Genomic DNA, 19,324 nt, shown 5'->3' with positions numbered 1-19,324 from the left:
CACATCGCGAGTACAAGATAAGAAGTAAGGTCGTCCCCTGACATTTTCGTGTCGTGAGGAAGTGAGGGACTAGCTATTCCCAGGGTTAGCTTTCAGTGAGGGTGGTCCTCTCTCCCTCTGACTGACCTCTAACCCTCTCAAAGCTCTACGTGGGAGGAAGTGAGGAAGTGAGCTGCGCTACACGGGTATCGAACTGGCTCGCCTCTCGGTTCGACCGTCGGCGCTCTACCCTCGGCTATCCGATGTATACTTCTAGTGACAACATACAAAACACAGAAATGAAAGTTTGAGAGAGCAAATCTGTTTTATTCGAGGCTACTCACGAACGTTTACGCTGAGTTAGCTCGCTTTTTGCATGTGGGTTAATAAATTATAATGTCTCACCACCAATCTCTCTCTCTGTCTTTCATTATTTATCTGTAAAAAAACCTCTTTATTAGTTTTTATTGTCTCATGCGCATAAACGCACACACAAACATATAACTACACGCACACGCACACAAACACAAACACACCCGTGTACACACGTGTCTGTATAACACGTATATAAAAGTATACCTATACATATGTATACCTACATAGACACATACAGATGTGCCTGTATCTGTCTATAATTATACCCATACATATAGGTGACATTAAAACACACACACACACACAAATGTCAGTAATTATCGGTTTTGCTCGTTCGTTCTTATCCTCTCTGCCCTGTCGACACCAAACACCTGTTCAGTCAAGTTCAGATAGCGTTGTTTATAGTCTTTATTGTCTTAATGACATACACTGTAAGAATTTGTGCATAGCACATACATAATGACATGGTGAGCGTGTAGTAATGATGCAACGAGCAAGGAGAAGCCCTCTCCTTGTCTTCAAGCCACATAAACGTAAATGTATTTTTCTCAATGTACACAATGACCAACAATCAATGTAAATGTTACATTTCAGTTGTGCTGGAAATCAAGATGAATATTTGCAATCCGAAAGATTATTTACAAAAGCAATCATGAGAGAGGTGAAGAACACTCGCGCAGTGTCACAGAGGTCTGGGTGAATGACACAACGGAGGGACTGAGTAAGTGAATATAAGAAATGGGATACAAAAGGAGAAAAAAACACAGTTCACATGTAACATATGTGGAAGTTAGAGAAGTGCTGTGAAACATTTGACACAAAGTTTGCCAGTTCTACATAAAAGAACCGGATTAAATCTTTGGACTAGAGCAGCTTTGAAAATATGTCTCTCTCACACACACACATATATATACTTCTGTTAATGATAATGGAGTAATGTAGTCATTATTAAGCCCTGTCTTCTACTTATTGCACATTTTAAAAATTATGTAAATCAGGGAAAAAATTAGTCTTCCCTATAAAACAAAATTTCAAGCAGTAAAATCAACGAAAAACTTTCAGTCTTTTCTCCATTTATACAGCCTTGGCACTGTTCTTTCACTCTCAATGTTGTCCAGATAATTTGTTTGTATTAATGAGATCACTGTACCACTTCCACACTGGAAGTCAGCAATACGAGCGGCTGGGTCCCTACAGCCAATGTCCACACCAGGCTTGACGACGTCAGGGTCCCTAGGGTCTGCACTACACCACGTGACACAGTCGTGCAGTCAACCAGCAGATGGCGCTTTAAATAAAGACCTTTGAGAAAGATTAACATTGATTGCAGTAAACCCCAATGTTTGTAGAAAACGACCATGTCTGCACATCTTTTAGCTTTCGAGCTTTTTTCTCATTTTCCGTTGAAGTGACAACAATTTTACACTGGGCTAACACTGCTTGTGGGGGATTTATTCTTTCTTCTCCGTTTTCTTTTTCTTCCTTCTGTACTTTCCTTTCCTCCTTTGTTCTTTTCTTTTCTTTTATTCCTTCCGTTCTGCTTCTCTTCTTGACACCGCAGCTTTTTCAAATTGTCCAAAAGTTTTTCGGAATAGAACTGAGCGTACTCACCAGCTAAATCAGCATTCGTGACTTCAAAGTTGCAGCTGGGTTCATTTTTCTGGTTTGTCTTGGGGATACGAAGGCCCTTGTTGAGGTCTTTCAGAGAGTTGATGACATGTGATAGCGCGCGATGCATCTTGGGAGGGCATTTGTCAGAGTTATTCAAGTGAGTGAAACAATTACGGAAAAATATTAAGCGCTTGCTGTCTGGGACACTACATTCTGTCTCATTGGAGTACCGATTCTTTGGAATCTGTTTTTTAAATTCTGTTTCCTGAAAATAAGAAAATATTTTATCAGAGAGGAAGTTGTGAGATATATTTCAGAATTATTAACGAAGGTAATCGTGGGAACTATCAGTGGATTTAAGTCTCCCCGACATGACACATCAAAGACTGAGCCCACCCCTCTTTTCCACCCTGCCTCGGGTCAGCAGACTTCTGCTCCAAAATCGCGGCTCACTAGTCGCTAAGTATCATCCACTTTGCGATTATTATGTAATTGTCAATGTCATAATATGTGGAAGGCGCGCCCTCAAGCATGAATTGTGAAAAGTCTCTTCGTCATCAGACTCTACCAACAGCTTAGTCCTACACGTGGCAAGATTGCTGTGATGATTGTGCACTGAGTACTTACCAGTTTGCTTGCGGTATAGTTGATTCGATTCTGAAAAGAAAGAAAATTGAAAGATCGTGAACAAGGAACTGATTTGCTGAGTGGCTAAGGTTTGACTAACTCGGAGAAGGAAATTGTTAGTAAATAACAACCACAACAACAACAACAACAACAACAACAATAATAATTTTTAAAAAAATAGCATTGGAATAGTGCCTTTCTCCAGCATCAGCCGGACTTAAAGCCCTTTAGATACAATACTCATTCTAAGGTCCACTTCAAACAGCGAGATTAATTAACTAAGATTCCCGGCAAGTTAAAAGCTGACATGAAACTGAAAACTCATAGGAAACACAGCTTTGTTAACTCCCTTTACCAAAACCCGCATCTCGGTATGTGTGTGTGTGTGTTTACAATATTTTGTTTTGTTTATTTGTATTTGTCACATTCAAAATTTTTGCAAAGCGTCCAAACTCAACTGGCTCATCTACTTTGTCCGTTTTACCTCGGGGTTACCGGTCCCTAAACAGCTGATGGACAAGAGCTCAAATGTTTTGTCTCGCCGGTATTCGTCGACGTAGCTAAGTTTTTCGTGTTTATGTCTCAACGTTTAAAATGTTATTTTCCATGCTATAATATGCCCCTAAGTGCATGGTTTGTCAGGGATTATCTCTTTGTTCCATCTTGTTATAACCATGAAAATGTCTGACATCTTGGGGCGCGTTCTACATGTGAACAACTGCACGAAACCTAGAGACCTGTGATAATCGCACGACTTTAGTGAACATCAGCATCTCCTAACCGCTGAAGCTGTACAGTTAAAGTCAGTGATTACTTCCCTTCTCTCTCTAATCAGGGTTAGCCAGCGGGCACATCACTGCCCATCGTCATGCGTCCATTGGAAATGATGTGTTACTGCCCCTGATATCAGAGTAGCTAGGATTAAGGAACTTGGGAAGTGGATGAAAACATCGGGGACTAGGCTTACAGAGTCAGTTTGATACACAGATGACCTAACTGACTGCTTGACAGTTTGAAGGGTTGGTGATAGAAAGAAAACGTGCATTGCCCTCATACAAAAAAAAAAAGTAAAGATGCTATTCTTGTTCTTGGATTGCTTCCCTTTTATTCTGCGAACAGTGTTCACAGACGACGCAAAATCACTTACATAAACAGTTATTTTGATTTGTTTTTGACACCCCTTATTTATTTTTTTAATACTTTATTGACATATGAATTACCAAAAATATCAACCTTCTGTTCTGATGAGCTTCTTTTGAAATCATCTAAGTGAATTTAGTCAAAGGAATTCAAAGGATTCCACGCTAACACTTTGCATGTATGATTCGTGTTTTTTATTTATATCCATCTGTTTGTCTGTTGTTCTATCTATTGATCATCAGAAGGCACAAAGGAAGACTTAAAGCAAAACATAACTACATCTGGATTTGCAGGTGGAGTAAACAACTGACCTGTATGGAACTGTTCAGTGCCTGGGCGTGCTTTAAAGCTGCTGTAAGCAACGGTTTGCAGTTTGAATGCTGGTGGTTCCTGTCTTGTCTCGTCCTGTTTACCTGCCCGCTTCTTGGTTTGTTTCGATTTTGATTTGCGGGCCTTCCACTCGTCTCTGTAACCGCGATCAGGAGAAGGAGACCAAAGATGACAGCTCCACGGCGGACTGAAAACAATGACAGAGCCATGAACCAAGCAGTCAACACCAGGCAACATTACTGAACCAGCACAACCTTCTCTCTAACATCTTTCGAGTTCAAACCTACTCTGAAAAAACTAACTACTAAGATTCTAAGAAACCTCTTCGTCAATTCTGAGCATCCAAAACTGATTTGGAAAGTTTTCCCTAATATACGAAAAGAATTAACAATCTCTCAACAAAAAAAGTTGTGCGAAACCACTCAACCTATTTCGCATAGAAAGACATGAAATATTGACTGTCCATCCACAACAACAAAAGTCGGGGAGGTAAATATTCATACTAGTTACTTTTACTTTAAATGTGAGCGTGGCTATATCTCATAATTAATCCCACAAGAGATGAGTCTCTAAGTTCATGGAAGCTGAGGTCAAAAGAAAACTAAACTGTTAATCACTAAAGAGACTCAGACCCAAGGAGGCAGAGAAAGTTATTAGAGATGTGTTTGACAATGTCTGCATCTGTCATAATCTGGAACCTTTGAAAGGTAAACTTACCGAAATAAAGCTGGAAACTATAAACTTGTAACTATATACCTGACATTGCATTGAGTCCTGATTCTAATAAAAGATAATTTAGTCTAATGTGGATTTACAGATTATACCATTCTGCGTTCCTTTCATAACAAAAAAAAAAATCGTAATAAATTAAAATTGTTATTCGTAGGCAGGTCCTAATGAACTGATAAATATACCTGAACACTCCATCGTGTTTGAAAAAAATTGAAACGCTCCCGTACTGGGTATCGATCGCATACACTGGAAGTGATAGACTCGTGAGACACTCGAGGTGAGTATGCTTTGGATTGTGATGATGTTGGCCTTTTATACGGGAGAACTCACCTTTTTTATCTTAGCAAATGACGAGTTTCATTAGCCGGGTATTAAAATCATTTCATTGGAACACTTCATATGTCAATATATCTAACGGGGAAAAAAATAGCTTAAGAAAACCCTGACAACACAAACCACAGGCGTTGTAGGATCTATTTCGGGCGCGAGGGGATTTGGTTCGGGTTGTGAGGCGGAAAGATTACTTCCGAAAAAGTTACAATGTACACGGACCTTGCCCGCAACTGGGCCTCATATAGAGATCACATTTGTTTTGTCTCTTTTGACTCAAGTTTCGTATTTATTTATTATTACCTCCTTCTGACACATCTGTTACTTGAATCGCAACCCTGCTTATGCTATGGTTACAATGTGCGTATCGGTAGGTGTGCAGTTGTGTGTATATCTGTAAAATGTACAGGGTGGGAGATGAGTGATATAAGTGTTCTATTGCTAGCCAGGACTCTGCTCGGATTAATGCATTGAGTCTCAAACCATATCTAGTCACAGCGAACTGCGTGACGCCTAGGTCAGAGGTCAGTGACGTATTGCCCCCTCGCTGCCTCTGCAGCTCATCACCACCCCAGCCGATTAAGAGGCACCCGGAAATACTTATCGCGGAAGTGAAGAAAGAGTTTAAGGCTAAACATACAAATACCGATGAATATATTTTGAGGAACGGTGAGTCACGTGATCATCGCCTAACGTACGTGGAAGTTTACAAGTTTGTTGATTTGTGCTCCCACTCACGCGATTGCGCCGCGTGCGCTGTGTAGGTAGATTTGTTTTTTTTTCCAGGATACATTTACACCGCCTTCCGACAGCAAATTTAGTCCACGTGCTATTCTCGAATTATCACGAGCACTGCCCCCTCAGGTCGCTTTCCTGGTATGGACGCACACCATCAGCAAAATTATTGACGAGACGTCTTCCCAGTCGTTATCAAAACAATCACGCGACTCGGTGGGCGAGTTATCATAAATTTTAAAAGTGTGTTATTATCTTTGGTCCCTAAGCACGACTTTCGAAGACTTTACCACAGTGCTAAAGATGTTCAAAAAGGAAGAGGTCAAAATCGGGGCATCATGGATAATTATATAAATATTCGTGATTTCTGTCACGTTTTGATAAGGTTAATACGGGTATGCACGAGCCTGAAGTCTGTGTTAGCCTCTACCTATGACTGTTGGTGTTTGTAGGCGTGTAGAATGGAAAGGATGTATTTTCCCCCAGATATGTGGGATATACTATCTTAATATCCTGCACTAAATTTTTCCCGATCATGAGGGGAAAACATGTTGTACCCCACAAGTCAGTTAAGAAAGATGACGAGATGGCTTTTCCAGCTGATTTCTTCACGGATTGTTGTCCTCCACTCATTTCATCTTCACCTTTCCTCTAAGAAATCCAGACAGCTGGCCGTTGGTTTGCATGCACGAAGCCTGTACACGTTTCAATGATGCAATGTTTTGAATCCCAAGTGCAGGCGACTTTTCCTTGTACCAAATATACATACATACATATCTCCGCGAATGTCGAACATTAAGGTCATCGTCAGTCTCTCCACTGACTTAATGATGATGAGGAGGAAGAGAGCTACAAGCCGGCTGAGTGAATTTAATCTGGGCGTGTGTGTGTGCTCTCGTGTGATGTGCAAGCGAGTCATTTTTTGTTGTTGTTGTTGTTGTTGCTTTTATTTTGCTGTTGTTTGTTTTTTTAATGTATCAAGTTTTGTAAACAATGTGTGAGCAAGCATCAGCTTCTTTTTCTTCCTCGAATGCGTGGAAGTTTTAGGTATATGTTAGGTCACTCTCGGCATTACCCTAAATACAGATGTTGGGTAGAATTGGTTTCATTTTGTAGGCGAAGTCACTTTTCATGTTGTTGACTTGTTTTCTGTCCTTAGTACGGCTTTGTCTCCCACTCGCATCCGCTGTTTTGCGACATAACGGTAATCCTCCTCTGCCATCGAGACCAGATGCTATTTTGAAGTCTGTCTGATTGCTGTAGTCCCCTAAACTCCTGAAATAAGTCCAATTAATCTGACTGCTCAGCAAGTAATTAGCACAATTATACACCAGCCCTAGTTGTGTAAAATCTTTGAGCCAAAAGCTTTCATGTTCTCTCATCGAAAGAGAATCAGTACATGCTTCCACGCTATAGTAAAATTTTATAAAATGTCCGAGAACTTGGGCCACGATTTTTCCTGCTGGATTAAAAAAAAAAAAAAAAAAAAAAAAAAAAAAAAAAAACTGTCGTGTCTTTGGAGAAAAACACGAGGACAATGGATTACTGCGAGAAAGATGAGTTTCCCCGCAATTAGCTATAAGCTGTTTCAAACCATTGCTAGCAAATGTTCACAGGTCCATCAAAATGTTTTTTTTGAAGTTTGGTTTTCCCAGATAAATACATTACTCACAGTACAATATATTATTTCCCAAAATATAAGTGATAAAAGTCCATTCTACAGAAACATGATTGCAACCATTACGATGTATACAATGAAGTTTAACTCGGGATGTCACAAAACCAAAGTAACTTCTCATTAATTTATCGTCTAAGAATACCCGTTAGAGGTAGTCATGACGATTTAAATGTACTTATGCACCTTCCTAACTTTGTGTCAAATCCTCTTGCTGTATATTTTGCATCCGGGGACAGAAAAAAAAAATTAGTCACTCGGATACCGGAAAATAATCTTATGAACAAAGCTCAACCCAATCTGTTTTTTAAAAATCATATATTTAAGTATAAAATGTTTTAGGTTTAAACTATAGAAGGCTTTAAAGAAGATAAATTAAAAAAATTTATTTAAGAACCATCTCAAGTAGCAAACTTTGCTCCAGAAGAAGCTTTAGTTTTTAATCTGAAACAAGGGAAAAAGGAAGAAGGATAGTAAGTACCTCATGAGACAGGTCGTGCGATCCCACAACAGAGCTCGGAGCTATTTAAATACGATGGGTTAACCTTAAGGTCGTTTTAACCCACAAAATGCCAAAGTGTCAAACTTCCGAAGTGCCCCAAAGTCGTCTTGGGGAATAAATAGGTTAAGTTTACCTCTTTGGTGACAACTTTTTAAAAATCGCCGACGCCTCTCCATTATCCTTTGATATTTGAGTAGCTTTGTCCCGTATTTTCTCACGCTTGGATTACTGCAATTCCTTTTTTGTTAGTTTGATGGCTTCTCTGTTCTCACATTCCACACCATTTACCGCATTGCTGCCCAGTTGGTACTGAGGGCGCATGACGACTGCTCACTTCCGCCTACCCGCCGTCTGCTTGCCTCCCTTCACTGACTATCACCGCCGAGTCACCTACAAACTTGACTGACTTTTCTAGACAATAGCTCCATCAGTATCTTGATCCTGTCTCTCTTCATGATATACCTTATATACCTTCGTTCAGCTTCTGATGCACTGCGACCACATTCTCCACACTAAACGCTACTCCGCTGGCCAGAGAGCCTTTGCTTGGAGTGCTCTCCCCTTGCCGCTCAGTCAGGCTGCTTCTTCAAGTGGATTCACGCGGCTCTTGAATATAATTTTCGATCACTCCCCATTGCTTTGTTCTGTTTCCATTGGATCGGTGTGCTTTATAAGTCTCACAAAACTTAAACAAATCCGGACTTGTTTCATTGTTCCGAGGTTTGCCCCAGCAACCACTAGCTTCCGGTGACCTTTACTTACACACATCTATGTCAAACAGAGTCAAACGTCCGATGATGTGTTTGCGACGAAAAACGGAGAGTCTTTCTTGTCTACAACTGTTGTATGTGTGTCTATGTCAGTGCATTCGAAAGGTCTCTTCGATTATATTTTTGTTTATTTCAAATGACTAGACTGAGCTCACTACAATGCACTGTCTCCTCTGGGTGATTAGACCTTTATCTTTTGTGAAAATACAAAAACAGAGGTCAAAGCCCACCATTGCCAGAGTACATGAGCACGTTCTGTCAAGCCTACAGCCCATCCATGCACTATCCCTGACCACATGCTCATTAATCGTATCTGTTGATACTCTTGAAGCCAAGGTTGTGACCTGTTCGTTGTGAATGACAAGGATAATGATGATAATTCGACATACATCTCACAGAAGAGAGAAACAGTAAACAGTGGGGAGGAAAAGAGGACACTGAAACCTTCAGAAGATTTTCAAGAAAGAGAAGACTTGAGGCATTGAAAACTTTAAAGGGGGGCACTGTACGAAGCTATAGGGGCAACACATCCCAGACACTTGGCTAATCTGAAATATTTTCAAGAAAAAAACTGCCGTGCCCAGAATGTATCTCATATATAAAGAGCTCAAACATACAGTCTGGATGAGTAGATCGCAGGGATGGACTTGGCTGTAGGGAGTTGATATCTAGTTGACTAGAATAATGTTTAGCCAGACCTCACAGACTCCTCTAGCTCAGTGTACCCCCTTTGTAGTCGATGTGAATGCAGACTGGCAGCTACTCCAGTCAATGGAAGAGTGGTGTGGAATGGTAAGTTTTGTGCTTATAGAAAAATCAAACGTTATACATTTTGAGTTCTTTTGAAGCTTGTCCAGCAGGCAGGTAGACACAGAGTGAGGTGCAGTAGTCCAGATGCCATAGTACAAGTGAGGACATGAGCTTTTTTGACGAACGTCGTGGGTGACTGATCCAACGAAGCTCCATGAAGATAAGACTAATTGCTTGAATTTGTGTTGCTCTTAAAAGTTCAACTGTAATGATGTATCTATCATCATGTAAAGATACCTTTCTGTCTAGGAGTGTAATACGCACCAAAAACGTATGGCGAAAGATGGCTCAAGAACAATCGGAAGGTATTGAGAAATTTTGGGAAAATGATATCTTTCAATGTGCTTTCCCAACTGCCCTGAATCAAAACACATTCCAGGCTGTAATAACAATTCTTACAACGGTTACCAACACTGTAAAGCGTTGCATACCTTAAATATACATTGACCTTTTAACTTTTTTTTTCAGTGTTGCGAGTTAACTGCCTTTCCATCTTCCTGCTGAAGTTGGATAAGTTCTATCCGATCTATCGCAATGGTATACTCCACCAGTACCTAATTCTGCTTTTGCGCCTGTCCTATATTCTAAAGCCTCTGCAGATGATGCCACATTTTGGACCAACAGCTTTTTAAAGTTCAGTTAATACAATTGTGGAAACATGATGTAGATAGAATTGAGGAAAGACAGATTCGTAAGATGGCTTTAAATGCAAACTAAAGAAACTATTGAACACTTGTCAGCTTGTAAACAAACTAGGGGAAAAGACAGTAGAATACACAGCCATATACTTCATCGCACATCCGAACTGATCTGAGTTAAATTTTACATTTTCTCAAAATATCCCGCCCACATGTAGACATACGCGCAGGACGAGGGCAGTAACTTCGCCACGAGGTGCTAAAAATAGATTACTATAATCTGCTGTCTTCTTAATCGGGAATTCCCGAAATCTATAAGGAGGTACACGTATCTGTACTCAGGTAGATATGAAAGTAATATTGTGATTTATTATCGGGAAAGTCAACTTACGGTTACATCCACCTGCCTTTGTGTTTGTTTTGAATGCAGTTGTGTGGAAAAGCAGTGACGAGGGTAGGTGTGTCGTCACATTGCCGTTATCGGGAAATGCAGCGAATTCCGGAGACATACGGGTGTCGGATACCCACCCCGCTCAGCGCCATGCTATGAGGACTTTCTAGTAAAGATCATCTCGGGATTTGATCGCCATAAAACCCCAAACATTATCGGAAAATGCAGCAAGTACGGTTGACATGCATATTCAACTCTATGCTTTTCGACATTCTTGAGAAGGCAGCGACAGGATTACTTTCCATAAAATGCAGTACCCTTATCAAATGCAGAATGCAATTCTCTTCACTTGGGTATAACTTCGTGGTCATATTAATTAGCTTTACTGAGAAAAGAAGAAAATGCTATGCAGGTACATGTCAACTCACGGTTGTGTTTTCCAGTTTGTTATCGGAGAAGGCAGACGACGGGCAGCAAGTGAAGCTCCTTGTCCGGGTATCGTGTAGTGTCCTGCCTCGGGTACGCAGTTGACAGGTGTTAGAAGCCTTCATCAAACTAGTTCGGGACGGAGCAATGCAATATATTCAGGGAAGTAGTATCTAAGTCAGTGTAAACGTCCTGGATCTTGGTCAGGTCATGACCTGTAGAATGTTCGCGCACATCCTCAGACCAGGATGTACTTCGGTTACATTCACTGATTGTCACTTGCCGCAACAGGGGACTAGTTGTGGTAAATGGGCAAACAACAGATACAACGGGCTCATGAAATCATATCATTTTACTTTTCACACCCTGTAGCTTAGACCAAGCGCTCAACTTTGGAACAGATTCGGTCGCAGGTTCGATATTCGCTCGTCCCTACGGCTTGAAGAAAGTTTGGGGTCTTCAGAGATTATCCTTCTAGATACAATGAGCCACTTACGGCTAACCACTACCATAACCGCTATGATTTATTATTCTTTGCTCTTTCTATACATTTACCTAGAACTTTACCTAGAACGCGATAAATTTATTTATACAATTTTCATAAAAACATTTATATAATGCAGATTTAATTTACAGAATCACAAGTAGTTCATGACAAGATTTTAATGATAAATTGCACTAAATCACACTCTAAATTAAAGCAATAAGATAACTTATTAATAAAATATATATAACTTTTGCTTTGCTCTAGGCTCAAAGATGGCTTCAGGACTTGGCAACCCCAGTTTTAAAGCTAAAGATGTTATAATCATGATCCAGCAGTTAATTCCACTGTCAGATGTTTAAAACTGTCCTGTAATCATCACCCTTTACAGAGTTCAAATTATATTACCGCTGGAATTGCATGAACTGTTAGAAAAAGTCTAAGTAATCTGTAATTATTAATTCTTAGTAATTTGTACAAACTGAGGAGGAGACAAAAAATATTTTTAAAAAAATGTAAACTCCCTTCAAGCAATGCAGTCGAAACAAACACACTAGTATACGAGACGTACAGAGTAGGAGTCACCTTTGCTCTCCGTTTCTCAAAAACACTTGAAGTCACCTCGCAACAATCTTGTCACGTGACCCACTGCTCGCCCCAGTGTCACAGGCTGCTCTTGCCCTCAGCTGGGTCGTTAGCAAGTGCACTCTGCACTTTCCTCGGCCCACGTGAAGTGTAGGGGAGTCAGGATCAAGTTCTGACATAGTTTATACAGTATATATACAGTATATGGTATATAGGAAATACTTGCATTTGATTCCAAGGTCGACTAAAATAAACACTCTCGCATACTCTTTCGAACTTTCATCATGGCCTGTCATTTCCTATTGGTGGAAAAACAAACTAAATAAACCCTTTAATGTTATCTGTGGGTAAAGAGAGTTACTGGGATTATTCACCTGTCATCGTCATACTTTTCTTCTTCTGCTACTACTACTATATCATCGTCATCGTTATGCTCACCATCGGAAGGACAAAAAATATTCAGTTACTTAAAGAAATAAGAATACAATCAATGAATAAGTAGTACAGCAGCATCCCCATTTCCTCATCTTCAAAAAGGAAGTTGTGATCAGCTACTGTATGACATCGAACTCCTCGCGGAAGCCTTTGAAAAAAACCATCAAACGACTTCAAAGGACTCGCACAGCAAGTGGTCCAGTGACAGGGTCAGTCATGCGGAGCAAAACAAAACTTTTTTCACCTTCACTCAAGCCTTTGTCCAAGACTTCCATTCACACAAAATACTAAATAAAAAGTTGATTGAATGTGATGTTAGAGATGAGTGGCATTGTGAGGGAGCTGTTCGTGGAGAGCAACATGTCAAACACAATAAACACTTAAAAGGGAGATAATTCCAGCAGGCGCTGGCTGGCGTCCCTTTCAACACGGGGACAAGTTTCGACATGGAGCAATTTCTTAAAAACAATAACAGCAGTGGCAGTCTTTTTTCCGAGAAAATTGCAAGGAAGTGATCAGCAGTCATGTAGCGAGACGAAGGGCAAGAAAACTGCACAGTGATTGCTTAAACAATCTTTTTACCAAAACGAGGCCATGGTCAATTTTCTTAAATCTTTCAGAATTATTTTCCACAAAGCGAGAGGGCGTTTCCCCACCCAAGTTTGGCTGTAAGCTTTGAAAGAGATGATACTTACGATTTTACGTGTGTAAAGGTTTTTCCACGAAACATCTGAAGAAACCCAAAAATGTTTTTGTGTCTGTTTGTTCAATTGTTCGGAAAGCGAGTTTAAATTAGGAGGTAAAGGTTAATGATTGGATGTTTTCTCAGCCTGTGATTGAAAAGCTCATTTGCCCCTTCCCCCTGGGTGTTTTTCAGAAGTGAGTACTAGACTTATTGTAAGTGGGTACTGGATTTATCAGAAGTCGACACTATGTTGAACACGTCGAAAGCAGCGGAAAGAGAAGCTGAGGCTGTCTTCTAGTTACTTTGCCTAGAAAGAGTGAACCACTCACAGCTCATTGTCCTTGTTTCTAATGCTTGACTGTGGAACTAGCATCTTACTTTTGCTTTTAATTTTGACCTTCTGCTTCTCTTAGTCGTGTGGGTGGTCTGGGGGTGCAATGGCTGGCTCCTGTCAACAATGCACAGAGGGTTGACTGTCCTGCAGAAGGACCAGGATCTGTGGTTCGAAGACTGAGGAGTTTAACTTTTTACGGGCATGCAAGAAAGAGTTCAATTTTCGTGTGCTTCTGTTTCCGGTGCTGTACAAGGGAGAGTAACATTTAGAACCTTCTCGGCGCTACATGTCAGAAATATGGTTTTGTCCTAACTTCCCCGCTCCTAGAAGACAGAGAGACAGATGCATGGGTTTCCAACACACACTTACGAGCGGGCTTATAAAATTACAATGCCAACATTAACTAAAATGTTAGTGAAAATGCAAGTACAACATATTTGGTTATTATAATAAGCTGTAAAGCTTGTTGTCAAGTTTTGAAAGATAATTGTGAACATTTTTGTAAGCGGTATGCTTGTGCATGCGTACGCGCGCGTGTGTGAGTTCGTTTGTGTTTGTGTTTGTACACATGCATCCGTGTATCTAGACATCAACTCATCAAGCTTAGGATAAATACTTTTCCCTACAAACTGACTTATTGAAAAAAACGTTTCTGGTAAATAAGAAATGCACAAACAAGGCCACATAGTACAGTGACTCAAAATAGGAAACCCCTTTTCTTTTATTACGTTCTTCCTTTGTCATCGTCATAATTATCTTCATTATAATCATTAGTTTTTTTCATTATCATCATCAACAAGATCATCGGCAGCTCGAACTCTGACAGATTCATAAACTAATAGACCCAGAATATGATGCGATATACGTACACAACATGATACAGAAGTCGGGTCTGGTTGGCTACTTTAGCTATTTAGCTTTCTGACTAGTTGGTTGTTGTGACATTAGCTTTAAACTTGATATTTCTCAGCATATACAACATTGCAGGCTGCCCAACATAGTTGTCAACCCGAGACAAGAAATTGCCTGTTCTAAAATTGCAAACTTTGATAGCTTGCTTCACTAAAAGTCTCTGTAGCTACCATGTCTTGAGACAATAGCTTTCCCACATGTGTTTGGGAAGTTAGAGTATATCAAAGCTAAGACCAAAAAATGGAAATAATATTAATACAACGTGAGATCAGCTCCTGTAGGAGATATGATTGTCACTTGAGCATTTTGGCACCTAGACGATTGCACAAAAACCTTACAAAACTGCTGCAATCCGTTACAACTTGTCTGATTTTATTTTCCAAAGATTTCTCCGTGTACACACCATCTTTCCCTTACAATGACTGCTAAGTAGACATGAGTTTCTACTTGGTCAGAAACATTTTTCTCTGGACATAGAAGATCTGCCTGGTTTCGCTGGAACTCAGCGGCACTAGACACCTTTGTTAAAACAATAACATCTTCACAACACACAATAACAGACTACTGTACCTCATCATGTTGGGACTCAGACAGTCCTGTTCGTTCTTGTGTACGGCAGTCTCGCTCAGCAAAGTCTGATTGTAAGGTTCACAGTTGTAGACGGGGGAGAAAAATTATGATTAACAGTTCCACACGAGGTGGTGAAGTGTAAAAAAACTTCATCACGGCTGCTGCCAGGCAGGAACATCGAGTATCCGTCTGCTGCCTGACACCATTATTAAACTGAAACAGCTCGTCCTTGACACTGCTTAGCAGCATCTTCCAGAGGTCAACATCAGGTCATGGTCATCACCGGGAAAGCCAGGTTCTCAGCAGTCCTCCCCAAGTCGCACCTGCTCCAAAAACTGGGTCAGGCTGCAGGTGAGAGAGCCCAGCACTTCGGAGAAAGCGTCTTCAGTGTACGTTTGCGACCCCAGGTGTGGTCCTAGCAGTGGGGTCATCTGCAAGGGGCCGAAAGCCTGTTGAGAGGAACAGATGCAGCCTGGAGTGTCCCCCGCATTGTTGACCTCCTCCCAGGACCGCCGTTGGTAGCCGCGGTTGTCGCCCAGTGCGTAGACGTGAAGGACCGGCAGTCTGCACGCGCTGCCCTCCTGACCTTCCTCCTGCGCCACGCGGTGGCAGAAGCGGCAGAAGCCTTGCAGCAGGTCCGTCAGCCGCTGCTGCAGCAGCACGATGCCTGCGCCGTAGATGCTGTCGACGTAGGTGGGGAGCACGTAGCGCAGGTCGCTGGTGTAGTGAAGGAAGAGCTTCAGATGGCGCAAGGACTGGGCAGTGCAGTTGGTGCGGCGCTGCTGATGGAACAGCCCCTCCTCCTGGCATGCCGACGACTGGAACCGTAGGACGTCTCGCAGAGTGCCTGCCACCTGCAAGATGGTTGGAGAAAACAGGACATGTGAAAAGAGTCCGAAACAACAGCAATTTCACTTAAAGATGCGAGAGAAGGGAAGGGGAAGGGGTCTGTAATGGACCAAACAAATGAAAGAGTTTAAGAAACTGCAAGGAAAGAAAAGAAATAGCAAACAGTGATAACAGTAAAAACAAAAAACAAAAAAACAACGGGCTAAAAATTATAAAAGTAATAACTGGAAAAGATGGGAAATTAAAAGAAAGCTGAAAAATAGGGCAACACAAAGAGTCAAAATAAATATTTATTGCTTTTACGTTACATTGTATACAAACATTTAAGAAGTTGAAAATAAAGCATAGTATTACCACATATTGCGACAATAATAATTTTTAAGAAATCAGAACTCAAATAGAAGAATGTGAAAGTAATAGAAAACGTGAAAATGGCTCATTGACAGCGGTTTTCCCTACAAAATAATAATAAAGAATGAGAGAAAGAAATGTAAGGTGAAAGGTCAGATCAAATAAGACAGTTGACAAGGTTGTTCGTCTGCTTTAAGAGGAAATACTACGGAGGAAAACAATACTTGCTCTGCTTTGAGAGAAATGTCTGCTTGTAATTTAACTTTTTTAACTTTTACAAATGTCAGAACACGTTTATAATATGAAATTAACAAGTCTTTTTAAAAGTTGTTTATTCACACCATAAACATTCTAAAGGACTTATCTTAATACGGAACATTCATTTCAGAAGCTGTTTAGCAGATGAACAAAAACGACAACTGCACACGGTTACAAGTTCTCGCTGGATTGCAAGATTGCCAACCTGGAATAACTGACATACCCCAAAACAGCATCTATGAACATTACAATCAATGTTTTAGGTATGAATAATAGAAAAATGTGTTTTAAAGCAAAACTATTTCAATGACAAGCTTGTACTCACATCATAGTAACGATCATTGCAGTTAAAACCCTGAAACAGACATTGAAAACATCTTGATATAGACAATCTAAAAATAATATAATTAGAAAACTTTAATGTTACAATAAGCTACTTATCGCTTATCAAAGACGTTCTTATTGTTCAAAATGTGTAATACTGAAGGATGTCAAATAAACAGGAACACGAGTATCAATGATCCGAATAAAGGAAAACTTAATTTCTGAAAGGATAATAACTTTAATCAAAAGGACACGCCCATTATTTATATTATTGTACATATTTTTCGTCTTTTTACCTCTCCAAAGGATAAAGAAGTTTCTACCTGCCAAGACAGTGTATTTACTTACCGCGAGAGCACCTAGAGACGCTGAAGAGCTCCTGACTCCACAGGCCTGCTGCTTCACACCTATCTCCAGCACAAAGTCGGCGCGCATCAAAGGTTCACCATGGCAACCAAGCAGCAGCATCAACACTGAAACACCCAAGGTTTCGAAATATTTACATTGTCGGTAACTATGCAGTTGTAAATACATGCTAGATAAAAAAAAAAAGCAATCAAAAATGATATAAAATATCAAAACAAAAGATTCCACATCAGATTCAACAGATTTGTCAATTTTGGATCAGTAAACAATGATAGACAATGCTAAGACCTTTATTTCACTTTCTACTAATATTCCGTTTATTCAAGAAGAAATGTCAGTACAAGTGAATCAAAGACAATAACATTTCATGGATGTCTGTTATCCTCTCAGGTTTCTATTGCAAATAAAACTATTGAAAAACAATGAAGAACTTTACCTGTAGTGACCACTCCAAGCATGTTGAAGGATGGATGAGAGACTGTGAGTGAGTGTGTATGTGTGTTAATCAGACACAGTCAGTTCCAGATCTCACATTCTACTGCTCTGTGCTTCTTCTCTTTTTATATTTTGTCTGACCGGAATAATTTAATGGACTTTTCATACACCTGTTTTCCCTGGACATTTTGTTTTAAAAAATGATCTGATTCCTAAAGGTCTTTTTCCGGTTCCCAAGAGGGAGGAGTTCTCACCTGCATCTTCAATAGGATCCTTTTTTTGCAAAAAGAGGGCATCACAAACACGCGCATGCGTACATTCACACACACACAAACAAACAAACATACACACACAAACATATATACACAGAGAGAGAACGCGCGCACACATATAATGGAAAAGTATAGAAATATGTGAATGTATGTTTATATGCACACACACACAAACACACGTGCGATTACAAAAATAAGCATGGGAAGAAATTCACAAGTGTCCACGTCCTTTAATTTCTATATTCCAACACATTTCAAATCCCATCTCCAACTGCATTTAGGGGGAATCAGGGTCTTTTCTTACAGGCTTTTTAAAAACTCTGCTTTGCTGAGCATCTCTCACAAGAGCGACGACCAGCTCAGTGAAAGAAAAGGCAGATAAAAAATACCCAAGTACTAAACAAGGATCGTTGAAGTTTCAGATGCTTTATCTCTTTGACTTGAGGTGGTCCTCATCTTGCGGCGACAACAGCAACGAGATAGGAAACACGGAAACTTAAAGCGACGTGCTGCACCTCACCTGTTGGGAGAGAAAGAGAGACAAATCGGACATGGATGTGATGCTTGTTGATAGCCAATCAGAGCACTATTGTCGGTTCCAACTTGAGAGGAAAACACTTTTCACATGACCCGTTACTTAATTAAAATACAAAGTACTGATTCCCAAGTTTATTCCTTGTTACTTATCGAGGAGCATAGGGCCCCCAACGGATTCCCAAAGTGTAAGAAAATAACTCCTTTCCGGTTTGCAACTACATATCATCAAGTATTGACCTCCATAGAAATGGCCAGGTTGATGAACTTTGATAGGCCTACCTCGTGTATGTGACAGTCTGTGAGAGAACTAACAGTATATTCCAATATTCCAAAACTTTTCAAAATTATAAAATGACATTTTCTGCGATCGACAAACTGTTTCGGATGAATCAGGATGGCAGGGGGGTAAGACTAGTTGTAACTCATATCTGCTTAGAAAACATTTTAGTCCAGTCCTAAAAATTAAACATTCGTCTCCCATTCATTCTTCACACAGAAGAGATGGATAATAAATTGTTTCACGACGACAAACACACAAGCATGGACATACATAGACATGCACAAACAATCCTCTCTACAATTACTAACGGTCGAGGGGGAAGTGGATGGTCGAGTGGGCAGAGACATGCGCACTCGTCGGTTTGATCCCTAGGTGGCCCAGTCAACCTAACTTTCAAGTGGGCGGCTGACTACAAAAAGGTTTGGGTATTGAGAAAGATGAATCGCATGCCGCCATCAAAACAGAAAAAAGCTGGCCCCGAGAAGAATGTGGTGTCTAGCACCAGGCTCCACAACGATAATCACGTGACTACTTAAAAAAAAACCCTTTCAACTATGTTTCTTCTTCAGAAAAGAA

General features: G+C 40.4%; 2 protein-coding genes and 1 long non-coding RNA gene across 11 annotated transcripts in view; 1 reads left to right on the top strand and 2 right to left on the bottom strand.

The window, feature by feature from the left end:
* LOC112564899 overlaps window positions 1–17,298 on the top strand; it is a 31,542-nt gene extending 14,244 nt beyond the window's left edge. For 5 of the 8 annotated variants that reach the window (XR_003099279.1, XR_003099283.1, XR_003099284.1 and 2 more), the window contains one exon: window positions 4,026–4,540. This is a non-coding gene — a long non-coding RNA (uncharacterized LOC112564899). Of the gene's footprint in view, window positions 1–4,025; window positions 4,541–16,664; window positions 16,798–17,164 lie in introns of those variants that run through there. The other 3 variants (XR_003099285.1, XR_003099281.1, XR_003099282.1) reach the window with 2 other exon arrangements.
* LOC112564897 lies at window positions 529–11,421 on the bottom strand. Of its 2 annotated transcripts, none has more exons than XM_025240005.1 (4): window positions 8,170–8,874; window positions 4,044–4,249; window positions 2,593–2,622; window positions 529–2,230 (listed from the first exon to the last, which is right to left on the bottom strand). In XM_025240005.1, exons 1-4 carry the CDS (start codon window positions 8,210–8,212, stop codon window positions 1,775–1,777), a joined length of 735 nt encoding a protein of 244 aa, XP_025095790.1. In that variant the 5' UTR covers window positions 8,213–8,874; the 3' UTR covers window positions 529–1,774. The 2 variants fall into 2 exon arrangements, 1 of the variants encoding a protein (XP_025095790.1); XR_003099277.1 differs by lacking the exon at window positions 8,170–8,874 and adding an exon at window positions 11,074–11,421 and having other exon boundaries at window positions 533–2,230.
* LOC112564895 lies at window positions 14,234–17,402 on the bottom strand. The gene is made up of 3 exons (XM_025240004.1): window positions 17,207–17,402; window positions 16,860–16,889; window positions 14,234–15,930 (listed from the first exon to the last, which is right to left on the bottom strand). The coding sequence occupies exons 1-3, from the start codon at window positions 17,390–17,392 to the stop codon at window positions 15,376–15,378; spliced, it is 771 nt and encodes a 256-aa protein (XP_025095789.1). The 5' UTR covers window positions 17,393–17,402; the 3' UTR covers window positions 14,234–15,375.
* Between the last annotated feature and the right edge of the window lie 1,922 nt (window positions 17,403–19,324).

Source organism: Pomacea canaliculata, linkage group LG5 (assembly GCF_003073045.1).
Source record: "Pomacea canaliculata isolate SZHN2017 linkage group LG5, ASM307304v1, whole genome shotgun sequence".
Taxonomy (NCBI): Eukaryota; Metazoa; Mollusca; class Gastropoda; order Architaenioglossa; family Ampullariidae; genus Pomacea; species Pomacea canaliculata.
Note: the sequence above shows the minus strand (reverse complement) of the source record. Positions and strands in the feature narration are given on the sequence as shown.

Coding starts and splice junctions, on each gene's coding strand:
- LOC112564897 (XM_025240005.1), bottom strand. CDS start 8,212: ATGGAGAGGCGTCGGCGATTTTTAAAAAGTTGTCACCAAAGAG. Junction 4,250..8,169: donor AAAAAGTTGTCACCAAAGAG/GTAAACTTAACC, acceptor CATTGTTTTCAG/TCCGCCGTGGAGCTGTCATC. Junction 2,231..2,592: donor ACTATACCGCAAGCAAACTG/GTAAGTACTCAG, acceptor TCTTATTTTCAG/GAAACAGAATTTAAAAAACA.
- LOC112564895 (XM_025240004.1), bottom strand. CDS start 17,392: ATGTATTTACAACTGCATAGTTACCGACAATGTAAATATTTCGAAACC. Junction 16,890..17,206: donor CGTCTCTAGGTGCTCTCGCG/GTAAGTAAATAC, acceptor TGTCTGTTTCAG/GGTTTTAACTGCAATGATCG. Junction 15,931..16,859: donor GCAATGATCGTTACTATGAT/GTGAGTACAAGC, acceptor ACCATCTTGCAG/GTGGCAGGCACTCTGCGAGA.